The sequence below is a fragment of the Ochotona curzoniae genome, unplaced genomic scaffold (genome assembly GCF_017591425.1).
Source record: "Ochotona curzoniae isolate NIBS_2020 unplaced genomic scaffold, NIBS_Ocur_1.0 contig_1302, whole genome shotgun sequence".
NCBI lineage: Eukaryota > Metazoa > Chordata > Mammalia > Lagomorpha > Ochotonidae > Ochotona > Ochotona curzoniae.
Window position 1 is genome coordinate 5,617,399 of NW_024465035.1, and position 27,086 is coordinate 5,644,484.

At 51.6% G+C, this 27,086-nt stretch overlaps 2 protein-coding genes across 5 annotated transcripts; one reads left to right on the top strand and one right to left on the bottom strand.

Moving 5' to 3' along the window:
• Window positions 1-3,509: 3,509 nt before the first annotated feature.
• On the bottom strand, window positions 3,510-16,381 carry METTL6 (methyltransferase like 6). 2 transcript variants are annotated; one of them, XM_040963171.1, is made up of 6 exons: window positions 16,246-16,381; window positions 15,347-15,880; window positions 13,518-13,652; window positions 12,643-12,813; window positions 4,866-5,007; window positions 3,510-4,591 (listed from the first exon to the last, which is right to left on the bottom strand). In XM_040963171.1, the coding sequence occupies exons 2-6, from the start codon at window positions 15,569-15,571 to the stop codon at window positions 4,398-4,400; spliced, it is 867 nt and encodes a 288-aa protein (XP_040819105.1). In that variant the 5' UTR covers window positions 15,572-15,880; window positions 16,246-16,381; the 3' UTR covers window positions 3,510-4,397. The 2 variants fall into 2 exon arrangements, with proteins under 2 accessions (XP_040819105.1, XP_040819114.1); XM_040963180.1 differs by lacking the exons at window positions 3,510-4,591; window positions 4,866-5,007 and adding an exon at window positions 11,867-11,903.
• Window positions 16,364-26,791, top strand: EAF1 (ELL associated factor 1). Of its 3 annotated transcripts, none has more exons than XM_040963150.1 (7): window positions 16,524-16,715; window positions 17,864-17,958; window positions 19,965-20,101; window positions 21,076-21,125; window positions 21,207-21,293; window positions 22,897-23,127; window positions 24,502-26,791. In XM_040963150.1, the coding sequence occupies exons 1-7, from the start codon at window positions 16,613-16,615 to the stop codon at window positions 24,546-24,548; spliced, it is 750 nt and encodes a 249-aa protein (XP_040819084.1). In that variant the 5' UTR covers window positions 16,524-16,612; the 3' UTR covers window positions 24,549-26,791. The 3 variants fall into 3 exon arrangements, with proteins under 3 accessions (XP_040819076.1, XP_040819084.1, XP_040819093.1); XM_040963159.1 differs by having other exon boundaries at window positions 21,225-21,293; XM_040963142.1 differs by having other exon boundaries at window positions 16,364-16,715; window positions 21,076-21,293.
• Window positions 26,792-27,086: the final 295 nt, after the last annotated feature.

Below are 27,086 nucleotides of genomic sequence, written 5' to 3' on the forward strand. Positions count from 1 at the left end.
ACACGATAACCCAAATATGTGTGCCTGCACACATACACACACCCACTTCAATGGAGAGATTTAACAGCAAATGAAAGCCAAGGAGGGAAGCGAGGAAGTGGAAGGCAGGACTGGAGACTGGATCTCAGGAGAGGAACACACAGGGCCAGGGAGAGGACATCAGACACTCAGAAGGAGGGGCAGCGGCGGCAGCAAAGGCGAACGGCTAAAAATGTGACGCGGACAGCGCTGACCACGGGCGAGAGGCCACTTGACAGGAACAGGAGTACCCACTGTTCTTGCCCTGCCGGTGGGCTTCCCCGACAACCCCGTCAGGAACCCGGGAGTCCACATCAAAGGGCAGACCTCCCTCCTCCAGTCCCATCCCTGGCTGTGATGTTTCCTTTACGGGTGTCTTTTTAAATTTTCATTTTCACTATTTTTAGAATATCCTTGTCCTGTTTGAGAAAATGAAAGATCCGGTGTTTATTTTGGACTTTACACGCGCATGCACACACACATGCAGTCACAATTTCTTAGACCAAAGTACAGAATTCCATGATATAGAACATGGTGTATTTGCTGCTGTCCAAAGTGTCAGCACCTGGGAACAATATGCCTGGAGCCCGGGTGGCTGGCTTGTCCCCTGTGGATGGGCAGGGCGTGCCCGGTGCCCAGGCCCCTGGAATCTAGCTCTGCTTGCCGTGCTGGTCGCCCTGACAAGGGCCCGTCTACCCGAAGGCTGCCTTCATCCAGAGGGGCTGCGGTAAGTGACAGGAAGGCCACAGCGGTGAACGGGGGCTTCAGGGGTGTTTGGGGCAGCGGTTAATTTGCTACGTGGGATGCCAGTATGCCGTGTTGGAGTGCACGTTTGAGTTCTGCCTACTCCACTTCCTGTCAAGTTTCCCACTAATGCGCACACACTTGGATGCAGCGAGCCTGTGAGAGCAGCTGATCCGTGCTTCCATGTCCAGGGCCAGGCCCCAGGCCACAGCACGTGACTCCTCTGCCGTGTAGGTGTGGACAGTCTTTCCACATGATTGGCAGCTGCCACACACAGGTCTTCAGCAGCCTAACTTCTTCCTCTTTCTTGCGGTAGTGTCCTGAGTGCTTGTGTTTTGGGGCTGGCTGCTGCCCTCCTGCCTAGGCCCCCACTGCCTTCCCCCAACCCTCTTCTCCAGCCACAGTGCCCCGGACCCGACTGGGACCTAGAGGACACCACAGAATGCCACACATTGGAGAAGCGCAGAAAGGATACAGGAAATGATATAGAATCTTAATAGGCCATTTGATTTCAGTGACAGAACCCTAACTTTATATGAAATATTTGCTCCCCAACAGAAAACAGGATCCCACAGAACACCTTCGTGGTTTCCCTGATGTGTTTCACAGGTTTCTCGTCCTTGGTTGACAGGCGTGCAGCAGGAACCAAACGCTATGGAAGACTCTAGGAACAACGTGTGAGGCCGACAGGGAGGGGAGCAGCAGCCCACATCTCCAACCAACAGTGCAAACAAGTCCATGCACCAGTTAGGAGTAAGGGTGGGGCGAGCGGGATGTTATCTACGCACAGGGAAGCGACTGGGAGTCCTCTGGCTGTTCTCGTGTTTGCGCCTGGCGCCTCCAGCCAGCTCTACAGTCCTCTGATGATGCGTTGCACACTGCGGTTGAAACCACACACGCGCCCCCTCAGCAGGCCAAGTGAGCTGAAGCCTTGGTAAAATCACACTGGGCTTCTTATTCAAGGAGGTGAAAATGGCTTCTATGAGTCAGGCTGACCTAGAATACACATTTGTACCAAGTACTGCCCTCCCTTCTCCATGACAGTAACATTGCGCAACTCCGGGAAATCCGAAGGCCAACAGGACTACTTGGCCTTTAGCTCCCTCTTGTGGTGGTAGATGGAAGCCCCAGGCCCTGGCGGGGTGAATGACGGCGTTCTCCAACAGGTGCTGGCTTGTGGCCGTTTCTACTCTGTACATCATGGAATCATGAGATGGTATTCTTGAGGGACACGACGTAGCGCCCGACTGACACAGTAAGCAAAGCTCTCCCACGTGTATGATCCTGTTTCACTTGGCAGCAACTTCAAGTCCCATGGGCTGGAATCCTTGTAGCTTAAATGCATGAAGGCAGGTTCAGAGTGGGCACTTGGGATTAACTTAAACCTAGACATTCACACTCCACTTTTTCATTAGTGTTTTTATACAGATCGTGTACAGGAACTCATATTACTATGCCATCTTTATAATACTGACATGTAACAAATACCTCCAAAGAAGTTTGCAATAATGGAGGCCGGGGAAACACAAATTATTATATAGCATATGTTATCCACTATATGCTTAAAAATATGAATAGGCAGGACCCAGTGCGGTAGCCTAGCAGCTAGTCTTTGCCTTGCATGCACTGGGATCCCATATGGGTACCAATTCTAATCCCATCACCCTGCTTCCCATCCAGGTCCCTGCTTGTGGCCTGGGAAAGCGGTCGCCAAAGCCTTGGGACCCTGCTTTCGTGTGGGAGACCTGGAAGAGCCTTAACGCTCCTGGCTTCAGATTGGCTCAGTTCAGGATGAGTCTCCTTGGGGGGTGAACCAGCAGATGGAAGATCTTTCTGTCTCTTTTCTGTGTAAACCTGACTTTATAATAAAAATAAAACTTTAAAAAATATGCACAGAGGGCCCAGCGCAGTGGCGCAAGTGGTTAAAGTCCTCGCCTTGCACGCCCGGGATCCCATATGGGCGCTGGTTCTATCCCGGCAGCCCCACTTCCCTTCCAGCTCCCTGCTTGTGGCCTGGGAAAGCAGTCGAGGACGGCCCAAAGCTCTGGGAACCTGCACCCGCGTGGGAGACCCGGAAGAGGCTCCTGGCTTCGGATCGGCATAGCATCGGCTGTTGCGCTCACTTGGGGAGTGACTCATCGGACGGAAGATCTTCCTCTCTGTCTCTCCTCTCTGTATATCCGCCTTTCCAATAAAAAATAATAAAAATAAATCTTTTAAAAAATATATGCACAGATAGAAATAGTGTATAACACCTAGACCTCTACTCCCTAGGACTTCCGTTGGGCTTCTTCCTGACTGCAGCCGAGAGTTCCACCCAAGTTATTAGTCATTAGAGTTTTGTTACTAAAGTGACCATGACCTTGCTTTTCAGGCTCCCAGACTCCAAGCATGAAAAAACATACCTTTGCTTTTCAAGAAAAAAAAAATTACTTTTAAATAAAATGTGAAGTGATGGAAGAGTGAGTGAGCCTGGCACAGCCGCCTTTCAGCCCCCAGAAAACCCGACTAACAGGCACTACAGACCTGCTCCCCCGGGACCCGAGGCCAGAGGGCAGACACGTCACCAAGTCCGCTCTGAGCGCCCCTGCCTGCCCCTCTTCTCCCAGGAGCCAGGGGGTTTAGCGTGACTGTGAAGACATGCTAGGGCTAGGAGCCAGCACACACCACTGAGCTGTCCGCTCTCCGGGCGCGGCTGGGGGTGAGGCCGCCAGCTTGCTGTGCATACAGTCCCATCACGTGCTCACCCACAAGCTTTCTGCAGGAAGGGACACCTAGAAGCGCTCAGGACCACCTCCTGTGAGCTGACGCAAAGAACCTAGCTTTCATTTCATATGAGTTTAGTACCTGAGAAACAAGTAAGCAAGCCGGCGCAGGGACCTGCCCAGGGTCCCTCACACAAGCTCGTGACCTTGAGCCTCATCACTTCTGCTTAGCCACTGCTGTCTCATTTCCCCACAGGCGCCGGGGCAGCCCATTCAAATGCCCCTCCCAAGTGAAAAAATCAACCAACCAGCCAACCAGCCTTCAGAACCAGACATCGGCTGTATTCGCAGAGAAAGCTGGTCTGCTGGGCGGAGTGGGGGTAGGGGACAGTGTGGTCAGCACCCAGCCCACAGAGGGTGGAACTGGGCAAGGAGCCTGTGTGGGTTCTGCCACAGAGAGACCCAGAGACAAACGGGCTGTGCGCAGCACTCCCGGGAGGGGCTCTCCCAGAGCTCCAGGGCAGACTCAGCTAAAGAGCCAGTCGCCTTTCAGGCTAAGCGTGCACAGCGGCCTGTTCTGATCTCGGCCTCACTTTCTGCAGGGTCTTGTGCCTCGAGGCATACTTACAGTCACATCATGACAAGAATTTCCTTAAGTGTTCCCGGGTTCTTGTGACTTCCTCTGTGGAGTGCTACAGTCAAACCTGCCATAATTTACCAAGGCTAAATTACCACACAACCATCTCTTCACTTTTCAGGCCCTGCAGTTCTGCTTGCACTTCCATCTCTCTCACACACACACACACACTCACGATTCTTTTGAATATAAAAATGATCTATGTTCATTTAATACAAAATAATACAAGCTCATTTAAAATTGAAATACATGAAAGTAGACACAGTAAAGAGTGGCAGGTGGTTGACCCGCTCCTATGGGGCGGCGCGGCCCTTGCGGCCCAGGCCTGCAGCAGCAGGGTCTGGGCTCTCCGGAGACTTGCGGAATTTGCTCTGAAGAAAGACTCTTGGCACACACAGGCCTTCTTTCTTATTCACCGTCTCTCGAAGCACATACTCGTTCAGCACTTCTTCGTAACCCGTGTCTGTGAAGAGCTGGGCTAGGAACTCTGTACGACAAAGCGGGGCAGGGGGTGAGGGGCTTGATGACCCCCGCGGGCCTGGCCTGGCAGCACCGAGGGGGTACACAGCTGCGACTCTTTTTGGTAATGAAAACAGATGCCAAGATATAATGACTTTATTTTGGAAACAGGTCCCTACAGGTATGTAAGATTACATCCGCATGGACACCAGCAACGGAAGCATCTCACCGGAAGAGTGTGACGACAATGCAGCGAGTCCCCAGGGCCCAGACACTTCATGGCTACACTACAGCCGTCTTACCTTTGGTAAAAAAGTACGATCTGGTTCCGTCTTGTCGGACATAGAAGTTTTCTCCGAGTTTGCTGCCAGCTTTAAACCTAAGCATGGCGTGATCGTACAGCCCATAGTCACGAAATAAGACACTTCTGCCTGGCTTTAAAACCTGGGGAACAAAAGTAGGTTGCACGTAACAATGGGGAATAGGGCCAAGTAAAACAACCTTAGGGGTTGTCAGGAGTGACAAAACTTGTGATTACGGATGAGACCAGACTGAAACACGCACACGGTGACGCAGAAAGGGCCTGACGGCTGAAAGGATGGAGACCCTTAACCCTGCAGACACAAGCTGAGAACCTCCAAGAACCGTGCAACGTGCAGGGTCACACGGAATGAAGACTCTGCAAGGCAGTTACCCCTGAGGAAGGCACATCCTCCCTTCATTAGCCATCACCTTGCACTCAACCTGTACCTAACCAGGTCTTTGGGAGCGTCCGTGCTCGCTTCGGCTGTCGCAGATTCAGGCTGGTTACGCTGTTCTAAATCTCAGCCGTAGTCCCGCTGCGACACGCCACAGTGCAGCTCCCCCCTAGACTAGCAGCGGCCTGCATGATCCCACCGAGTTCCCCCAATTCTGGGAGGGTGTGATTATCTTCACCTTGATCAGGAATCTCACTTACCAAGGGTAAGTGATCTACTCCAAGATCACTGAGCTCGCTAGGTCTCCTGCTGTGGCATCTGAGCCTTGTTGGTCATGGGGCGCAGGTGGGGCAGAGCGGAGGAGGGATGCCCCTCAGCAGTCTTACCCCACCGGGTGGGAATTCCTACTATGAAGTGGGACCCCTGAGCCAGGGGGCACTAATTTAGGGAATGGGGTCAAGTGTCAGGAGCAGGTTAGGGGTCCTCTGGGAAAACCTGAGACCAAGTGTCAGAGCTAGCAGCTGCCTCAAAGCTGGGAGGCAAGGCCAGCAGGGCATGGCCTAGCAAAGCAACAGCCCCATGCTTCTCCAAAGGAGAAGTGTTCCCCGCCGTGACACTTGCTTCTTACTTTTCATGGTACTTGGTGAGGAATTCATATATTCATTCTGAAGTACAAATCTCATTTCTCAATGGCTCCTTCTACCAGCAAGAACAAGACAACTGAAACACGGTAACTCTGGTCAGTTCTCGTCCACATCCTTGGCTACGTCTGCTCCTCAAGGTCAGAGGTTGTACACTGGCAGCATTCCCGAGGCTCTCCAAGTGGGAGACAGAGCTATGGTTTCTTTTCTTCTTCTTTTTTATTTTATTTTTATTGCAAAGTCAGATATAGAGAGAGGAGAGACAGACAGGAAGATCTTCCGTCCGATGATTCACTCCCCAAGTGACCGCAACGGCTGGTGCTACGCCAACCTGAAGCAAAGAGCCAGGAACTTCCTCTAGGTCTCCCATGCGGGTGCAGGGTCCCAAGGCTTTGGCCCATCCTCTGCTGCTTTCCCAGACCACAGGCAGGGAGCTGGATGGGAAGCGGGGCCGCTAGGATTAGAACCAGCACTCATATGGGATCCTGGCGTGTTCCAGGTGAGGACTTTACCTGCTAGGCCACCACAACGGACCCAGAGCTATGGTTTCTTTCTTCTGAATCAAACAGCTGTTTTCTGCTGAGGATCCAGAACAGCCATCAGACCACAGTGCTTTAGGCCTCTGCTTGGAACCAACCACCATAGTACAACTTCTGGTCTTCAGGTAGGGTCACTTTTTTAAAGACACTTGCTTTTTTGGAGAAAATCTTTTCTGATACGTGACACTCCCAGGGGGGAGGGAACTCCACAGGGGCCCCGAGTGGATCAGATCTTATCATTCTGCTCCAGCACAACAACTAAATGACCTGTAAGATGCTTATCTTAAATAGAACATAGGTAACCCGTCCTAACACACTTTTTGTCACCTTTAGAAAAAGCGTTTAATGCGCTCTCAATTTTTCTAAATATAATTTGATATACTTCGGCTTTCTAAATAGAACAGGAAGTACTGATGCCAGATTTCCCAGGGTCTTAGTAAATTTTTACAATACTAGCATGTACATTTTTTTTTCTTTTAAAGATTTATTTATTTCCATTGGAAAGGCAGATTTACAGGGAGAAGGAGAGACAGAGAGGAAGATCTTCAGTCCACTGATTCGCTCCCCAACTGGCCACAAGAGCCGGAGCTAAGCCAATCTGAAGCCAGGAGCCAGGAGCCTCTTCCTCTAGGTCTCCCATGCAGGTGCAGGGTCCCAAGGCTTTGGGCCGTCCTCTCCTGCTTTCCCAGACCACAAGCAGGGAGCTGGATGGGAAGGGGAGCAGCTGGGACACAAACCAACACCCATTTGGGATCCTGGTGTGTGCAAGGTGAGGATTTAACCACTGAGCCATTGCACCAGGCCCTATTCTTTGTTTTAATTAATTTATTTGAGAGCAGAGATATCCCACCTGCTGGTTTGCTCCCAAACTGGGGACTCAATCTAGGTCTCTTAGGGTGGCAATAACCCACTTCCCCGGGCCAGCGCTGTGACCGTTCACTAGCAGGAAGCTGGGGTCAGCAGCTGGAGCCAGAACTCAGGTTCAGGACCTCCAAGGCAAGGTGTGCTCGCTCCGCCTGCTGGGCTAAATGTCACTCCCAGCACGCACTACTGTCGTCAGTGAAACTCGAGTCTGACAAACATCCTTGCCTTGGTCAGAAATGTTAAAGGCTGAAATGAGAATAAGTAAGCAGGGACAACTGTGAAATACTGAGCTCACGAGAGACTGCGTCCTGGGAAGGACAGGCTTCAGGGACAATGGGAAGGACACTCACTCGGGAATTTGGAACTCCTGATTCAAGTCTTAGTTCTCCCGTGAATTCCCTGAAGGCCCTGAGCAGGTCACGCATCCCTCGGAACATGCTTTCTCACCTGTGTAATAACGAGCACACCAAAGCCTCTCTCGACCATGAACCTGCAAAGCTAAGAAGGCACGTCTCAATGCCGCGTTCTTCCATTCCCACACCAACTCTGAGAAATGGGTAGCTTAGGTACTGACAACGGCCCACCTGACAACGATAAGCGAGGCTCAGAGTAAGGCTGACCTCCTTGCCCGACGAGGTCTCAAGGCCAGTGAGAGGCAGAGGAAGACCAAAAGTCAGGTCTTGAGGTGGGACACCTAGTTTATTTTTACTTTACCATCTTATCCCCAAAATGAGGGAATTCAACTTTAAGGCTACCTTGCAATTCAAAATTCTGGCATTTGGAACTTATCTCTGGTGAGAACATTCTGGAGCAGTCAGGCCTATCTCACAGCCGTTTTCTCCTAAGCTTGTTCACAGCAGGCTTCAGGGCTACCTACTGTACCTACTGTACGGGCCTCTCCAGTCACTCCCTGCCGAGGCACCTGCGTCCCCATCAACGGATCAGTCACCACGAAGGAGAGCAGGCAACGGAGCCACTGCTGCAGACTTCTGCCGGAGAGGGAGAGGGGCAGCGGCGCTAAGACAACACTTGCCACTGAAGAAAGGTGGCTGAGGATAGCCCGAGTCAACTGCTTTTCTTTTTTAGCATAACATTTGATATTTATTAAAAATCTAATAACTTATTGCAAGCTTCCAGTGTGTAAAGTTCAGGAGCGCCTCTATGATGACACGGGCGAGAACAGTGGTTGCCTGGGGTGACTGGGTGCAAGCGAGCACTGGGAAACCTGTGGAAGATGCTAGAGGCATGTGAGGCTGGGCACATCTCACAGTGTGCAGACACGTGGGCGCCTGACTCAGGCCTGGGGCACTCACCCCACGTAAAGCAGACCTCAAGAAAGCACGAAAAGGCAGATAACACAGGTGAGCCGGGAGCCACAAGTCAAGCCTGCTGCTACACTGAGAACTAGGAGAGTATCAACCAGGTTCCCGCATCAGCTGGTGTGCACCAGGCCCCTGCCTGCCCCAACTCAGGAATCCCCGATCTAGAGGCCACAGACCTAGACAGTCGAAAGCGAGTGTGGGTGACACAGATGTAGGCAGAAAACAAAACTGCAGCTTCACTTTCGAAACTTCTAAAGGAAATGGCATTTCCTCAGCTACGCACAGAGGCAAACAAAAACCACACACCACCAGACAGCACAAATACTGCCATGTTGTGCTATATGGTTCTCGTAGGTGCCTTAATTTACATTTACTACTATTTTAGAAATTATAGCATTATGACAGATCTTACTGATGTTAATAAAAACGTACATTTATCATGACAAAATGGTTTATATCATATAGGATTGAAATCACAGTTCAAGGTGATTTTTCTTTATAATCCTTTTATTATTTCAAAGAACGTATTTGTAAAGCGCACACCAGTGACTTCCATCTGGTGGTTCAGGGCCCAGATGCCCGCTGCTGGGCACGGGCCAGGCTAAAGGCAGAAGCCAGAAACTCCACTTGAAGCTCCTAGCAGGTGGCAGGGATGCAAGTACACGAGCCAGTACCTGCTGTCTCCAGGGCCTGCCTCACTGGGAAGCTGCAGGGCAGACAAGGCCACACTCAGTTCCAAGTACTCGGTCTGATGCAGGACATTTAACCTGGCGCCAGGACACTCGCCCTGTCACCTATCGTATCTGAGGCAGTGACCATTCTGAGGGGTTGGCAGGTTTCACCACACCACGCACAGTGCTCATGGCACCAGGTGGCAGGCACGCCTGCCCGGGAGCCCCATCCGTCTGGATTTATGTTATCACTCCACTGCCTTTCCTTCCAGGAACTTGCTGCAAAGCTTGGCCAGGAGGGTAGTCAACCTGTTCTGCTTTCCATCCTGACAGGCACTGACATCCCTTGCTGGTCTGATGAGCCAGCTGTCATGCCCCGTGTGCATCTGGACAAGTCATTCACTGCACAGGCATCAGCAACCGAGGAGGCCCAGTCCCAGTGCATGCACTCCAGGTCAAACCACATACGCTGTTTTTGTCCTGTTCCCAGAGTTTGGGTCCAGCCGTCCAGAGGGAGGGTCCACCAAGAAACCCTGCATGGGATTACCTCAGACTTGACTCTTGTGTGCACTAGCCAGTACAGGGTCAGGTTTGGTTTATCACCTGCACCATCCATAGCTGCCTGGTTAGTTCCACCCTAACCCCATCTCTCCTGTGAACTGATGGGTGCTGAGGTTTAGCTCAGCCCAGCCCACCACAGGCCTGGTCTTCATGTATACCAGAGGATGCTCCACCCTGGTCGGGGTGACCCCCAGTAACCCCACCAAGCCTGCTCCCAGCCCTGTTTTTTTGAGTGCTGGCATATGCTGTGGCCCATCAGCTTAACACAAACCCACTGTATTGGGCTATCACTGGCTCAAATAACAGGGGCAGACATAGCCAAAAAAAAGGAGAAAAAAGTCTTTAAGTCTTTCTCAATCTCTCCTTTTCTCTCTCTAACAATCTGCCTTTACAATGAATATAAATAAATCTTTAAACAAACAAAATGAACACTGCTAGGCAGAAGACTAGAACCAGTGTGACAGGGTCTACATCTGCCGGGGCCCAGGACACCGCGTGGCGAGGCTGGCCAGGTTTCTGCAGCAGGTGCCTTTGCTCGGGCCCTGGGGAGCTGCAGGCCTACTTCAGCCACTGGCCTCTGCTCCCGGGTTTGCTTATTGCAGTTGTGCCTAAAACAATTACATAGATGAATGTGAACAGGCAGCACTTGAATTTGCCCTCACATTACTTTCCAATTGTTTTTAGGTTTAATCAAGTTTCTATTACATGTAGAGTTTATATAAGAAACCTGATCAATGACCCCACATTCAAACAAAAGGCCTTGAGGGAAGGACACAGTACGCTGTGCCACCATTTGGGACACACATCCTGTATCCGAGTGCTTATTCAACCCACTCACTCTGCTTCCAATTGTGCTAACGTGCCTGGGAAGGCAGATGACAGCTGCCACCCACGTGGGAGACCCGCAGGGAGTTCTGGGTTCCCAGGAGCCTGGCTGCGGCCTCGCAGCTGCGATCATTTGCCAGTGGGACAGCAAATGGAAGCTCTCTTGTTTCTTGCCTCTTTTTCTGTAACTCTGCCTTTGGAGTAAGTAAGTAAATAAGTGAATAAATGGAGAGGCCTGGGTCTTCCATCAAAAGAATGATGAGAAATGACTATTTTAGATAATAGAATATTAAAAGTTCTCATATCATTTGTATGAGAACAACTGATTGGACAGAATTTGAATGAAGACACTTGATTGGATATACAAAGCAAAAAGAGATCGTTTCAGACAAGGGTTCCGTACCCAGGTTTATGGGAACTAAGTAAGCTCCTCACTTCGTGCCTCTCAGTCTGTAAAAGCCTGATGCCACTAATAAACTCGAGCTATGGACCGTCAGTAAGTAGTCCCCGTGTGGTGTTATCGGCTCCATGCACCAAGTCCATCCCTGCTGGACAAGTGGTGCCCACAAACAGGGACTTGAAAGAAGATACAAAGCGTGACAGAGACCCCCACAGAAAGGAGTAAGGGAGGGGATAATGGAGGAGAGACCCCCTGGAGGAGAGCCTGCCATAAATCACCTAACAAGGAGATGTCACACAGTGCAGATGAGCGACAAAGAACAGAACTCATGGGAGGTTCCCTTAATGCAAGACGCCACCATGGTGCGGCTGAAAAAAATTAAAATGAAGAAAAAGGAATACAGCTTTCAGTGTTAGAGCACAGGATTTTCCTAGTGGGGAAGATGAGACAGAAGAGCAGTTAAGTCCCAGCCTATACCGCCTCACCCTTCAATCTGATCAGACGGTCCCAAATGTTTGACATTCCCTGGAGACCTCATGAATTCTGACTGCTTTTTGCAATTATGCTTAGTCAAGAAAATAATCAGGGCCCAGCGGCATGGCCTAGCAGCTAAAGTCCTCACCTTGAACATGCCAGGATCCCATCTGGACGCCGGTTCTAATTCCTGCAGCTCCACTTCCCATCCAGCTACCCGCTTGTGGCCTGGGAAAGCAGTCGAGGACGGCCCAAAGCCTTGGGACCCTGCACCCACGTGGGAGACCTGGAAGAGGCTTCAGGCTCCTGGCTTCAGACTGGCTCAATTCAGGCTGTTGAGGCTGCCTGGGGAGTGAATTAGCGAACGAAAGATCTTCCTCTCTGTACGTCTGATTTTACGATAAAAATAAATAAATCTTAAACAAAAGAGAGAGAGAAATATCTGTAATGATAACAGTTTCATGTACCTGGACCTTTAAGGCAGGAGAAAAAACTGCACATCTTTCACTTCTGCCGTCTTATATGCCCAGCTTCTCTAATAACAAAAGAGTTGGGGGATTTGGTAGCACTAGTACATAAGTAAATTGAACAACTCTTACATCTGAAGGAAAACGACCCACGCACAAATTGATCATGAATGGCAAAAAGCTTTCTGGGTTATTCGACAGCAATCCTGGCTGGCTTTCAAAGACTACCTACCACGTCCCAGGCAATGGGTGAAGCACCTCCAAGGTCCCTCTAATTTCCCCAAAATCCTCTGATCTAGGAACTATCACCTCACCTTTGTATAGGAAGAGGAACCTGATGAAGTGGGGCAGCCAGGCTGTGGATCCGACACTGACCAAGACCGCGCTCCTGCCCCCTGACGCACACTTCCTCCCACCTGATGGCAAGACTGCACAGACCCGGGCAGCTGCAGTCACCCTGCACTGAGCCACTCCAGCTCTGGGGGGACTTCTTCATGCCAGAAAACCCCGTTCCACACACCGACTGGGACACCTCGCTAGTGAGAACGAGGTGACTCACACGCCCTAAGTCTCCGAGGAGGGCAAGCATGGGCTTGGGACATGCAGCCGCCACCAACCTTGTGAAGGTTTCGTAAAACAAGGTGCATCTTCCCCGGGTGCACAGCTGAGAGCACAAAGACGAGCAGGACAGCGTCCACAGAGGCTGGGGGCACGTGGGCCAGCAGGTCATCTGCAGTCAGGTCACACTGGAACACTCGGCACCTTGCTGGGTCGTACAAAGGGTGTTGCTAGTGAGAGACAAACAGAAGCGCTGTCATGCAACCACCATGTTGACACATAAACACAGCCCGGAAGGAGGGCCGCCCCACCTGTGTACTGCTGCAAAGAGGTGAATGACCATTCTTGTGACTAACCGTTAGGAAATAAATTGCAGTGCTAGTGGACCCAGCACAATGGCTCAATGGTTAAATCCTCACCTTGCACACACCAGGGTCCTATGGGAGTGCTGGTTCATATCCCGGCAGCTCCACTTCCCACCCAGCTCCCACTTGTAACCTGGGAAAGCAGCTGAGGATGGCCTAAAGCCTTGGGACCCTGCACGTGCATGGGAGACCCGGAAGAAGTTCCTGGGTCCTGGCTTTGGACTGGCTCAGCTCCGGATGTTGCGGCCGCTGGGGAGTGAGCCAGCAGATGGAAGATCTTTGTCTCTGTATCTCCTTCTGCCTATAAATTTGCCTTTCCAATAAAATAAATAAATCTTAAAAAAAAAAAAAGAGGCAGAATTTCATTGTGTATTTATGCTAGATTTACTTTATTTGAAAGGAAGACTTGGGAGATATCTTGGATCTGCTGGCTCCAGGAGACGGAAGATCTTTCTCTCTGCCTTCTTCTTTCTATAAATATGACTTTCCAATAAAAACAAATAAATCTTTTTTTAAAAAAATAGCATGACTTAAAAAAATGTGGCAGAATGCAAAGGCAACACACCTACCTTAACATATTCAACTGCTCTTGGAGAAAAATCGCAGGCATAGGCGAAGATATTCAGGTCTTCTTCCAAGAGAGGGAATAAACAGTTTCCGACACCACAGCCAGCCTCAAGGATGGTCAATGTTTGATCTTCAAACTGGGGAAAGAGAGCCCAAAGTTGCAGTCCATTATAGTGGCACGATGAAGAAGCAAACCAAACCAAAAGTCCAGGACACAGGATAACCAGGTTTCTGATGCCTCGGGAAGTGAGCAGGCAAATGCATTCAGAAGGCCAAGTTCACACTGCTGCCTCACTTACTATCCCACACCACACAGTTTAGCAGGAAGACAAACAAAATTAGCAGAATGGTTACCTGGAACTAAACTGCCCGCACTAAAGCTTAAATCCTCTCTTGCCCCTGCACTCCGCATTCTTGGGCAAATCACTTAGCTGTGTGCCTCAACTTAACCCGCAAATGAAAATATTAACACTCACTCTTTAAAAAGTTACTGAAGACATGACAGAAGAATGTAGGTAAAGTTCTTAGAGAAGGGGCACGGGGTTCACTGCAATGGTTCAATTAACCTCCAAGAGCTGGAATCCCATCTGGGTGCCTGCCAATGTCCCATCTCCCCCACCTCCCATCCAGCTCCCTGCTTGTGGCCTTGGAAGCAGTCAAGGATGGCACAAGGCTTTGGAACCCTGCACCCACATGGGAGACCCGGGAGAAGCTCCTGGCTTTGGATCAGCTCACCTCCAGTCATGGCAGCCACTTGGGGAATGAATCAGCATATGATTTTTTTTCTCTCTGTATCTCCTTCTGTCTATAAATATGCCTTTCCAATAAAAATAAATCAATCTTAAAAAAAAAAAAAACACAAGTGCTAGACCTCACAGATTCCATGGCAACACACGTGCTATAACGATCCCGGCCTTCTGTGAAACTGATCCCACGCCCTGTGAACAACATCATGGTGGCTGGCTGAATACTTTTTTGTTGAAAGTCTTTTTCATTTTAAGAACTGGTGGACAAGACTTTGAGAAGCTCAAACAGAAAAATCTGTTTACCTATTTGATGTTTTTCATTTTTTTTCCAAGATGTTTATTTATTTCCAAATTAATTTTGAAATGAGAGGTATGGTAAATAGTTCACTGACATCAGTAGTGGCAGCAGCAGGCATTGGCTCAGTGAGCTAATCTTCCACCTGCAAAAGCCAACATCCCACATGGTCGCAGGGTTGTACCCCAGCTCTCTGCTTACGGCCTGGGAAAGCAGCAGAGGATGCCTCAAGTCCTTAGGCCTGTACACCCACGTCCCAGTCCCCAGGGACGAGGAACCGCCACCTATCAACCCAGGGTCTCAATGTGCACATGTTCCGAGGGTTCTGTCCAAGTGGCCTGGACAGTGCCGAGATGCTGCCGACCCCACAGCCCCGAGGATGTCACCCTCCCAACGTCCATTGGCTCCATTCACTGAGATCTTCCGCTGCCATCGCCCACCCGGGGCAGCCGTCCAGCTCTCTCCCCTGTGCACCACAGCACCAAATGTGCTGCCAGACTCTCCCTCCCCAACAGGGCCTGCGCCCACAGCTCCACCCCCTCACCGAGCAGGACATGTGAAATCACATTTACTATTTAACGGTTTACCAAAGTTTCCAGATTAGTTTTAAAAAAGATAATAAAGTAATTGAAGTTGTTTCTCCTTTAACACTGAAGCAACTTCTAAGACCACTTGACATCCACACCGTGTAATTGTGGTAACTTCCCCCACTTCGCACTTTCCATAGACGCAAGTCACCCTCCTCCTCGCCCTGAACCGCAGCCCCGCACACAGGACTAACCCGCCTTACCTCCCTGCATGCCTTGAGCTCCCCGAATTCCCTGCTGGTCCAATGTCTGTCTTTGAAGAAGTGAGTACTATTTCTTTTGTAAAAAAGGTCCCAGTTCTTCCGCGCCTCCTTCTCCAGCTGCTGCTGCTTGAAGTCGGACACCAGCACCCGCTCGCTGCTCAGCTTCTGCTCCTCCTCGGAGCTGAGCTGCCTGGGCTGCAGGCTTGGGCTTGGCACAGCAGCCATCTGCAGCCAGCTCCCAGGGGCACTGCAGGGGCGCTCTCCCTGCGGCCGCTTCCCTAGGACGCACGGGGGTCCGCCTCCCCAAGCCCGGGTGAGCGGCTGACCGTGCACAGCACCCTACCCGCTGGTCTGCAGCGAGGTCACAAAGGAGTCCCAGACACAGGGCCTGGCAGCAGCGGAGGACACTCAGACGCCGGGGCGGGCACCCGTGCCCTGGACGGACTGTCACTCCAGCCAGAAAGGACTCCAGGACGACGACAAACCGGCGTGATTTACAAGGAGACGGCCAGTCTCAAGAATAGACTAGGAAACCTGGGTGAAGAAAACGATCCGTCAGCTCTCGGGGCCCGCCTTACACGGCGACTTGAAGGACGACCACGACAGCCGGCTTGAAAGCCGGGCTGCCCACGGCCAGTCAGACGGGGGACCACAGCCTCTCCGGAGTCGGGGTTCAGCCTGAGGGCTCCCCCAGTCTCCGACCACTCACTGACCACCTCCACGGGGCGCTGGGGCACGAACCCGAGCGACATCAAACCCGCGACTCCCCGAGGCCACAGTCCCGAAGGCCCAACGTTCCTGGGAGCCGCTGGACACACGACGTCGTCCCCCGCCCGAGGGTCACCCCGCCACCCTCGGTCTCTCCCATTCACCCCCAGGGCTAGGCCAGGCGCGCTCACCTATTAGCCAAGCCCGGACCCCTGAAGGCAGGATCCGGGAACCGCCGTGCCGAGGGGAAAAAAAAAAAAAAAAAAAACAGAGCCGGGACAAGCCAAACCAGAATTTTGATTTTCCAGGCAGAACTCTAGGACCATGGCGTTGTCCCCGCCCCTTCCGCGAACAGCCCGGAAGTCTCTCTCCGACGCCGGAAGTACCGCCGCGACCCGGCCGCCTCAGTGTCTATCCCGACCCCGACGCCCAGGGGAGCACTTGCTTCCGGTCCCCGGTGGGCCCCGGGGTTTCCGTGCGTGCGCTCCGGAACGGTGTCTCGGGAGCGCCGGAAGCTCGGGGAGAGCGCCGGGACGGGCGCGCGGCCCGTCCGGGGCCATGAACGGGACGGCGAACCCGCTGCTGGACCGCGAGGAGCACTGCCTGCGCCTGGGCGAGAGCTTCGAGAAGCGCCCGCGGGCCTCCTTCCACACCATCCGCTGTGAGTACGCCTCGCGCGGCTGCCTTCCCGGCTTTCCCCCCGGGATCTCCGGGTGCCTCTCTCGCCCGGCCGCTGGCTGCTTCCCGGGGTCTCCTCCGTTCATCCCCCCCATCTCCCCGCCATCTGCTGTCAGCCGCTGCCCTTCCTTCCCGGAATGTTCTCTCTCCCTGCCCTCCCCGCTCCACCCGTGCGCTTGGCTCCCTCCAGCCGTCAGGGTGGGCTTCCTCCTTCCCTGCCTCCCTGCCTGTGTCCCTGGACGACGTTCTTCTTGGGTGAAGCGGGGAGAAAAACGCAGGGATCTGGGAGCCGGGGACCCCGCACGGCTCGATAGGAAAGCAGGATCACGCCGTGTCGGGGCCCCGGGCTGGATGGCGGGGTGTCCCCTGGTGAGTCAGGAGCTCCTGGCTTCCTGGGGCAGCCGTCAGGACTTGTTTTTGACACGGGAGCTGGCGATGTGACTCAACACCTCGTTAGAGGTTGGGATGCTGACGATCCACCGGGTCCATCGCTTGCCACGCCGGCCCGAGGCTGCTCAGTCCAGCTCGGAGCGTCCTCTCCCTGTGTGCAGGGGCCTGGCTGATCGCTTTGGACCCGAGCTGCCTCAGGGAAGCACCCAGGCAGGCGCCAGCCATGCTGTTTGCAACCCCCACAGCGCGTTCTGTCAGCTTTGGAACGCCAGTGTGGCAGATCGGAGGTCCGCCGGTGTCTGCGCACAAGGAAACTGGCTTTTATGATGCTGTGGGCTTTTATCCCAGTTTGACAGCCACGAGCTGTGTTAGATGCTGTTCCTTGCAAGTGTCAGGGCCCTAAGAAAGCGCCGCTTTGGGGATGATGCGGCGTTAACTTTGATGGGCCCTTTGCTTAATAACAAAATGGGATGTAAGTTCTGGCTCCTCCTGTCCCCCAGTAACCCAGTGGGAAGTCAGGGAAATATATGGCAAGTATAAATGAAGTAAGGTTCTCCCTGAGTTGGTAATTATTGAAGCTGAACGATGCCGGCCCATGGGGTTTATGAAATTGTGTAAGTATTCAGAATCGTCGTCTTTTCCCTGTATCTGAGTAGTAAAATGTTTAATTTATAAGCGGCAGTCCCAGGGAGCCCCTGTTAAGTGAGCCAATGAGTCGTGTCTCTTTTTCCTTTCCCTTAGATGATTTTAAGCCGGCATCCATAGACACGTCCTGCGAAGGGGAGCTGCAGGTGGGCAAAGGAGACGAGGTCACAATCACGCTGCCGCACATCCCTGTAAGTGCACGCCCCATTGTCGTCTCCTTCAGGTAGAGCGTGGCACATCCTTGCTCAAGGCTGTTGCGATTTTAGCTTCCTTCCTGCTCATGAAGTTCTCCATTTCTGAAGCGTTAACATATAGAAACAAAGGAATTTGGGTTGTGGGGTGGATTTCTGTTGCCCAGGAGCCTGGTCAGAAATGATTGCCAGGCACTGGGAGTTTGACACAACAGTGAACTCCCTGCCTGGGAACCCCACGACCCCACCGGCGTGCCTGGCATGCGCCCTGACCGCTGTGCTTCTGGGTCTGCTGACTGCCTTTGCCCGCCGTGGAAGCAGGAGGCGAGGGGTCCCTGGAGCCTGGGGTTTCTGGCCAGGCAGCAGCTGGTGCCAACACATGGACGATCTCTCTCTGCCTCAAGTTAAATAAAAAATAAAATCTCAGTAATAAAATGCTTTTTTCAGTTTAATTTTTAGCAGATTCAGTATAGGTTGAATTGGCTACAATTCTAAGAAATAATGACATTCCCTTCTTCCCTCCCAGAAAAGTTATTTAAAGACAAAAAAAGAATGGTATTTTTCCCACACACTTCCCCCAATCCACCCCCATTTGCTGCAGCATAGGTAGAGTTCCTTTCTACACAATTAACCCCTCTTTCAGACTTGAATAATGTTTCCGAGGCATTCCAAAGAGAGATCCTGGGTGCCATGCCAGTCCATAGCCACAGCAGTTCAGGAGCGGAGGGCAGCCTGGCCAGAAGCTGGGGCAGAAGGGAGATTGGTGTCTTCCAGCTGCCAAGGAGACAGGCGATTTCAGCTAATTGAGGGGTGAAGAACTCAGTTAAGAACTGGGTTGAGAACCCCTGCAGAAAGACATTTTTGTAAATTCCCTTTCCCTCAAGGCTGTGATGACAGAGACATGCAAGGTGTTGCTAAGGCCCTTGTCCTGGAGCAGGGAGAGCTGAGCTTAGCTGCTCAAGGAAACCCAGGGTTCCGGCCAGGGAGACTGAGCTCCATGCTGACAGCTGTTGTCTGCCTTCTCCAACTCATCTCATTAACTTCTTGCCTTTGTCAGGTTGCATCATCTCCCTTTGGGCCTTAGTTTCCCCAGTGTAAAATGAAGGAGCTAGATAAATGAGCCCTGAGCCTGCTTATCCCTCGGCAGCTTTCCTGTGCGAGCTTGCAGGCAAGGCATGGCATTCTATATTTCACACATATTAACTGAGTGCCAAATTCATGCTGGTCTCTTGCTTGGTACTAAGAATAAAGTGTTGAACAAAACAAGTACCTCTTGTGAGCTTATGGTCCAGAATTTAAGTCAGTGTGAGAAAATACAGCACGTTGATACTAAGATGTCGGGGAAAGCATCCTTCTGGAAGAAAGCTTGGAGTGGAGCTGAGGTTGGGAATTTATAGGAGGGTCAGCCAGGGTGTGGCCAGCAGTTGAAGCGGTGCTGCTCTTCCTCTGCCAGCTGACGGGCTGAGGCTGGAAGGGCCAGTGAAGGAGAGGGGCTGCCTTGCAGGTGTCAGCCTGTGGCCTGAGACCACAGGGAGCAGTCAGTGGCAAGGTGGGTGAGTGGCACACTGTCCTTACTGCCCAGCCTGGTGACCTCCCTGCCTCGAGGAATGCTCTGTTGGTTACTTGGCAGGAGTGAGAAGAGCTGCGTGCTCCTATGATAGAGAAATACAGAGATGAAGCATGTGGTGACGTGGTGGGTGCACTTAGAGTACAAGTTTCTCTCTTCGTACTTTACCGTCGTCTTTGACATTGCTCCAGGCCCTTAACATTTTTGTACACCTCTTCTCTATTACTTAGGCCCAGTCAGAGATCGTGGGTGTATTACTACTTCTCCCTTATTTTTACCTGCAACACTAGGAGTTGAAGTAAGAATCGGTTCATTGAGATTTTGTGTAATAGATATGCTGAAGGAGTTAATGAGGTAGTCCTTAGATTTCTGTCTGCAAATTTGCTGTTCCTAGCTGGTGCCTGTAATTAGACCTTATTCGTGTCTTCGTGGCCTCTAGGGCTCCACACCGCCCATGACTGTGTTCAAGGGGAACAAACGGCCTTATCAGAAAGACTGCGTGCTGATCATCAACCATGACACGGGCGAGTACGTGCTGGAGAAGCTCAGCAGCAGCATTCAGGTCAAGAAGACGAGGTATGGGAGTTACCAGTGCAGGCTGCTGCTCCGCTGCTCTGTGCGTGTCACCTGTTTGCTTCTTGCTTTGTTTATATGGATATGTATTTACTTATTTTTACTTGAAAGTCAAACGTAAAGGGGGTAGGAGAGACAGAGCAAGATCTTCCGTGGTCTACTTCCTAAGTGGCCACAGGGGCTAGAGCTGGGCTGGTTTGAAGCCACGAGCCTGGAGCTTCTTTCAGATCTCCTGCATGGCTGCAGGGGCCCAAGGACTCATCTTCCTGTTTTGCCAGAGTGTAAGAGGGAGCTGGATAGGAAGTGGAATAGCCAGGACTCGAACCAGTACCCACATGGGATGCCAGCACTACAGACAAATCAATAAAAAGAAACACACATAGGAGTGACTGGGGAAATAGGTATACTTATTATTATTAAGATGATTTTGTTAATCTCATGATTATTGAGACCTAATTAATAATACTGAAAGGACAATGAAAACATGACTTTTTAATAAAATACATTTGAGATCAACATAATACCAGAAGAAAATAGTGCCAGTTTTTAAAAGTAGTGAATTTCAATACTTTCTTCAACAGGCATTGTATGTCTAATATGAAATCAGAATTATTTTAGGAACCAATGTGGTACCATGGGTTAAGCCTTTGTTTGCGAAGCCAGCATCACATGTCAGGATGCCAGTTCAAGTCCTGGCTGCTCTGCTCCCAGTCCAGCTCCCTGCTAATGTGTCAGGAAAGGCAGCATGAAATAGCCCAAGTATTTGGGCCTTTGCTGCCCAAGTGGGCGACTCAGATTGCATTCAGTACTGGAATGTAGTGGGCGCTCACATTGAACGAGAAGTTGTCATGGGTATTACAGATGGCAAAATTTTGTGGCAGTCCAGAAAGAGCATGGAGTGCTGCAGGAGCACCAGTGAGCTGAACAATTCTGAACCACCTTTTCATCCCTCTGGTTGAATGTTTCTCTTGTTGCAGAGCCGAGGGGAGCAGTAAAATCCAGGCCCGAATGGAGCAGCAGCCCAACCGTCCCCCGCAGCCATCGCAGCCTCCACCACCGCCACCACCACCACCACCACCTCCACCTCCACCACCTATGCCCTTCAGAGCTCCGACCAAGCCTGCAGCTGGACCAAAAACGTCTCCTTTGAAAGATAACCCCTCCCCTGAGCCGCAGCTGGATGACATCAAAAGAGGTAGAGACTTTCTGTAGCTGCACCAGCTGCTTGGCGTAGGCAGTGATGTTCTTGTGGAAATAAGGCTGCTGTGTTAGTGTGGGCATTCCTGTCACCAGAACCTTCCCTGCAGAGTTACGGTTAGGATGGGAGCGTCGGCATGGGTCGAGTTTGACCAGGGCAAGCCCAGGAGTAGAGACCTGAGCCATGGCCCTGGCAGCCTTCTGCCTAGACCATTGTTGCGGTCTGAGCAAGTGTGCCTGCCATCTTCAGCTTCAGACAGCCCCTTAAAAGCTTTAGGAAGAAAAGAGTCCAGGTTGCGGGGGGTGGATGCCAACAGTGGCAGTGCCCCTGGGCTCTGCATTAACTTAGGACCCCATTCAGAGGGACACTTCCATTACCATACCCAATGCAGACACAACATGTGCATGTGAAAGATGCCATGAAACCATCAGAGCCTATGAAACGTTGTTATAAAATTAAATGCAATTAAAAAAAAAAGATGCCATTAAACCAGCAAAAGTGGTTGCTGACCCAAAGTGTTAGCACTCTGGCTGGGTGCTCGCCGTGGCAATCCTGAGCCTTTTTCCCCAGCACGCTGGGTGGTTTTAGTCTGCCAGACCCTTACAAGTTGTGAGGCTGTGTTTTGTATTTCTAGAAGAGTTTTATGAAACAAAACCAAATGCATATCAGAACACAGGGAAAGGTGGAGAGCCGTGCTGGGCACGTCGGCCCCTCTACACCGTGGAGGCACTGCCTGTGAGCACACAGGATTGGCCGCCCTGTGTGGGCGCTGCCTGTGGGCACCAGGGTCGCCCTGTGGATGCTGTGGGGACGCTGCCTGTGGGCATGTGGGGACGCCCTGTGGGGAGGCTGCCTGTGGGCAGGGTCTCCCCCTCTTCATTATTCCCTCCCTCCTGAATGTTGGCATGCTGTTACAGAAGTGCTCACTTGAGTTGAATCAGAATTAGACCCTGAGTGCTGAATTGCTGCCAGTTACGCTTAAAGGACCCGTAGCCACTCCTGACCATGTAGTTACCTGTAGGTTTGGACAGGAAGACTGGACATGTTCCCTGCTGTCAGTCCTGTTGTGTGTTGCTGTTGTGGTCAGTGGCATTGCTGGTTAGGTAAGGCGTGCTGTTCCTTCTCTGCTTTGCACCTGTATTAAAAAAAAAAAAAACAACAGTGAAGGTGGATAAATGAACTGGACCGATGCCCACCTGCTGGTTGGAGGCAGATTCAGAACAGGCACTCAAACATTCCCAGGGAACAGTATTTTTCAGCCTTAAGTCTAGTAGTTCTCTTACTCAGAGTTTTATCCCATAACATACAGGATATTTGTTTGTTTATAGATGAAGGCAAAATGGGCTTAGTTCATTTTTTTACACAGAGCAGTCATTATCCTCAAACAGTTTGCTCTTTTTTATTTCAGGTGACTTTGGTGTTTCCATTGGCTGGAAATGAGTTAAATATTTTTCTTCTGTTTTACTAGTTTGGTTAACGTTTTTGTACAGTTGCAGTTTGGTTGAGCAGTTCCTGTTGCTGTTGATTTCCCCACCTCACTGCTTACGGAAGGGGCGGCTTCTGCCCTGCACGTGGCCCACGTCCTGTCGTTCCCTTTCAGAGCTGAGGGCCGAGGTGGACATCATTGAGCAGATGAGCAGCAGCAGCGAGAGCGGCTCCTCCGACTCCGAGAGCAACTCGGGCAGTGACGACAGCTCCAGCAGCGGAGGCGAGGACAGCGGGCCGGCCTCCCCGGCCCAGCCTTCACACCAGCAGCCCTACAACCACAGAGCCTCCGTCGCCAACGGAACCAGCCGGCCCCAGGGAAGTAGCCAGCTCATGAACACCCTCAGTAAGTGTGCGGCCCCTGGCTCCGGGGGTGGGGGTGTGCCTGGGTGTACCTCCTGCCTGTGCGCCTGAAAACTGAAAGCTCAAGGAAGGATCTTGGCCAAGATGGTCTGGAGCATGCAGGAATGAGTTGCAGAGCAGTTACAAAAAATACAAAAAAGCACAGAACTTTTTCTTTCCTCTTACCTTAATGCTAATTGGGTTTTGCAAATTGTGTAAAATAGGGAAACACACCAGGTTTTGGGGAGCTGCCTGCTACCATCCAGCCATTTGCCTCCAGATGTAGTCCACAAATGTCCCTGGGCAGTATTTGGAGACCTACTCGCCCCTGCAGGAGAGAAAGGAAGAAATGCTTAGTGTCTGGCTTTTAACACAGTTTATGGTAACATAAAGCAGGAGAGGGCCCAGCATGATGGTTCAGTGGCTAAATTCCCACTTTCCAAGTGCCAGGATCCCATGTGGGCACCAGTTCATGTCCTGACTGCTCCACTTCCCATCCAGCTCCCTGCTTGTGGCCTGGAAAGCAGTGGAGGACGTCCCAAAGCTTTGGGACCCTGCAGACGTGGGAGACCTGGAAGAAGCTCCAGGCTCCTGGCTTCAGATCCGCTCACTTCTGGCGGTGCAGTCACTTGGAGAGTGAACCAGCAGATAGATCTTTCTGTCTTTCCTGCTGTCCGTAAATATGATCTGCCTTTCTGATTGAAAAAAAAAAAGAGCAGGAGAAGAACACAGCGCTGTGGATGGTGGGGGCGGGAGAGGTGTTTGTTTGGGAGGCTGTCTTGTGCTGGTGGGTGGTGGGAGTACCCTCACCTGGCTCCTGTGTGACAGGACTAGTCCCCCTGTCCACCGTGTTGATCAGAAATGTCTTAAGACATTGCCAGACGCGCCCTGTACCCATGTAGGCTGAGACAGGAAAGATGATGTCACAGCGAGCAATTTAGAAAGGAGGAGTGTTATGACCAGACTCCCCCGAAAAGGGGCTCAGGGTACCCAGAGTCCTTAAAATAAATGAAAAGAATCAGCCTAGCATTGAACATCTTAGAAATACTCACTTAATAAAATTTATACTCCCCAAGTGGCTGCAATGGCCAGGGCTGGCCCAGGCCAAAGCCAGAAGCCTTGGAACTCCCTTCTGATGTCCCCGTGAGTAGCAGGGACCACGCACTCGGGCTGTTATCTGCTGCTTTCCTAGCGGGGAGCTGGACCGGAAATGCAGCAGTGGGGCTTGGACCGGCTCTCCAGTGTGAGATGCCATCGGCTTAGCCTGCTGTGTCACAAGGTGGCTCTCACTTCTGATTTCTTTACTCCAAGCAGTGTCAGCTGGGACTCTGCTGTAGGTATTCAGTACTTTTGGCTTGATTCTGCTTTCTTTTTGTAGGAAATGACCTGCAGCTCAGTGAGTCTGGCAGTGACAGTGATGACTAACCCCGGATGTTTCGAAATCTCCTTTTTGGTGCGCAGAAACGCCACAAGATCAGGCTGCTTGAGCGTGGATTCCGTTGCCAAGAGGAAGATGATGGGGCTCAGTGACTGGCAGGAGTGGGGGGCTTGTGCTGTTCGGACATTCAAGTCCTTCCCGTAGTGGTGATGGGTGATTTTCCTTATGTGATTTGTGAACAGTCTCATGTTTCGAAGTTTAAGTAGATCCAGAGAATAACAGTTACATTTCTATTCAGTTAGCTCTGTGTGTGGGAAGTGGAGAGATGTGTCCTGGTCCGCAGTGCGCACAGGCCACACCCTCACCAGAGCGGTGATACCGTCTCAACCTCAGCAGCCATCAGTCTGGCCGAGGGGTCTGCACCAGTGAAATGAAAATCTCTGAGAACCAGGAGAGAGGGGGAAGCCTCCAACTGCATCATAGAAATATGTTAAAAACCACTTGAAATTGCTGACACAAAGTGGTAAGGAAGTTTTGTCCGGCTCCACCCGGCTAACCTGTGTAGAAGTGGGTTTCAGGCTGGAGTCCCAGATGTCAGCTGGGTGCAGCTCAGGAGAGCCGTTGGCTCCAGCTGGGGGCCAGAAGCCCGGCGTCTGCCCGCACTGCAGGCTGCTCGGCTTTCGCTTCCCTGAACTTCATTTGCTGAAATCCAAGTTTTTCACACAGTCTCTTTCAGGTATGCATTGGAGCTTTCCATAGACTCTGAAAGTTCACATGTTGGACACTTATAACTAGAATTTAGACCCAGACAGTCCCTAAATGCATGCGGCCAGGCCAGCAGATGAAACCAGCAGCCACTGTGCTGGTCACATGATTAGTTAAAAGGGCGCTTTAATTCCATGTTTGGTCCAGGCTGCGTCAGTCTGTGGATGTTACTGGGAGAGTGGACACAGAAGAGGGTGTGATGACACAGCCTCTGAACAGAAACACCAGAGCCAAGATAGGAGCTCTGTCGCATAGAGCCAACAGTCTTCACGGTCTTTCGAATCATGCCCTTGTGCTGGAGTTGGTGCCTGACTCCCAGACGATAATGTGTGTTTTTGTGTCCAACCAAAAGAAAGTCACAAGGTTGCCTTTTTTTGTGAAGTTTCCAAAATGATCTGTCTTCTTCACAGGAAGCTGGTCACTAGTAAATGTTCCATATTGAGTGATGTGTGACAGTTGTCCTGTAGTTCGCACATGCTTGTCTGCTTCTGTGGTTAGAATGAATGTGTTCTGAGAAATGTCCATCTACTTTAATACAGAGAGCATCATGACCTTGGTACTCCTCTCCTTGGGCCCCTCCATGCAGATGGCCTGTCGGTCTCCAGTCAGCGTGGGGAAGGAAGGGAGATGGTCCAGAAACTCAAACCACCTTGCAGCGTTGGCTGCTGGATCTATAGAGTGCCCAGGGAGCTGGAGATGGGTCGGGTGGCCGTTACCCACGCCACTTCACGCACGTGTAGGAGAAGGTGGTCTGGTCATCCCGAGGGTCCAGTGGATTCAGCGCCAGCTCAGGACATGTCTGTGGGGGATTACTACTTGCTTTATGAGTCCTTGGTAATGACAGCTCAGGGTAGGTGCAGTCATGACTAGGAAACTTGAATTGTAACTGTGGGAGTTGTTTCATTTCTCTTAACTTGCTCCTACTTGGGGCAAATTCCAGGAACTTGAACTAAAAATACCTATTTAAGCCTCTGCCTGTCTCTCTCCTCCTCTCCTTTCTCCAGAAGTCTTGACTTACATAAATATAGACAGACCTGTGGTTTGTAGCACAGTGGGTCGAGAGGTTTGTTTGCACGTGGCACTGGGCTTGGTGAGTCAAGCTTTCTGGGCCCCTCCCCTGTCCTGTGTCCTAACTGGCATGTCCTAGTTCTCTGCCAAGGCTCCATTTTTGCTCTGCACAGAGCCTCCAGTGGGTCAGTGCCCCAACTCCCCGGTTTATCTAAAGAGCCGAAGTGGCTCACCTACAACTTCTCATGAGGATGCTTGCACCACCAAAATAGGAGTCAGCCCTCCTGCCACGTGCCTGCCTGGCCGGCCCCTCCCCACTCCTGATGCTGTCCCACGTGCCATCTGCACGGACCTTCCTGCTGGCGTCAGCCTGCGGGGAGTGCCCTCTGCGAACACACACTGCGTTCTCTTGCTCTATCACTGCTTGGTGCAGCTCCTGCTCCAAGGAGGACAGGCGCTCTGTTCTCATTCCCAGGGGGCCGCAGGAGTAGCCATCCAGGGGCTCTGCCTGGTCGGGCAGAAGACGGAAAACTGACCAGAGGCCAGACAGAAAATGGAAAGACCCTTGTTAATTCCCTTGATTCTGAAGTCACAGAGTGATGATCTCTGCGGTGTCTGCTATCCTGGGGGGTCCTCGGGCGGGGAGGGGGTGAAGGGAGTGAGGAGCCAAAATGAGCCATACTGGGAACTCCGTCTAGGGAGATGGAGTACAAATAAATTAGAGGTTTGTCATGATGCCACTTGTGAGCTGTTGTTGGTGCATTGTAGCAGAATCCCTCCTGTGTGTGAAGTCTGCTTCAGTGGTGGGAGAA

What these genes read in the sequence shown, in the direction of transcription:
- METTL6 (XM_040963171.1), bottom strand. Translation starts at nt 15,571, where the DNA reads ATGGCTGCTGTGCCAAGCCCAAGCCTGCAGCCCAGGCAGCTCAGCTCC. An exon ending in AGCTCAAGGCATGCAGGGAG is followed by an intron (nt 13,653 to 15,346) that starts GTAAGGCGGGTT and finishes CTCTTTCCCCAG; the next exon opens with TTTGAAGATCAAACATTGAC. An exon ending in GAGCAGTTGAATATGTTAAG is followed by an intron (nt 12,814 to 13,517) that starts GTAGGTGTGTTG and finishes GTCTCTCACTAG; the next exon opens with CAACACCCTTTGTACGACCC.
- EAF1 (XM_040963142.1), top strand. Translation starts at nt 16,379, where the DNA reads ATGGCGTTGTCCCCGCCCCTTCCGCGAACAGCCCGGAAGTCTCTCTCC. An exon ending in CTCCTTCCACACCATCCGCT is followed by an intron (nt 16,716 to 17,863) that starts GTGAGTACGCCT and finishes CCTTTCCCTTAG; the next exon opens with ATGATTTTAAGCCGGCATCC. An exon ending in ATTCAGGTCAAGAAGACGAG is followed by an intron (nt 20,102 to 21,075) that starts GTATGGGAGTTA and finishes CTCTTGTTGCAG; the next exon opens with AGCCGAGGGGAGCAGTAAAA.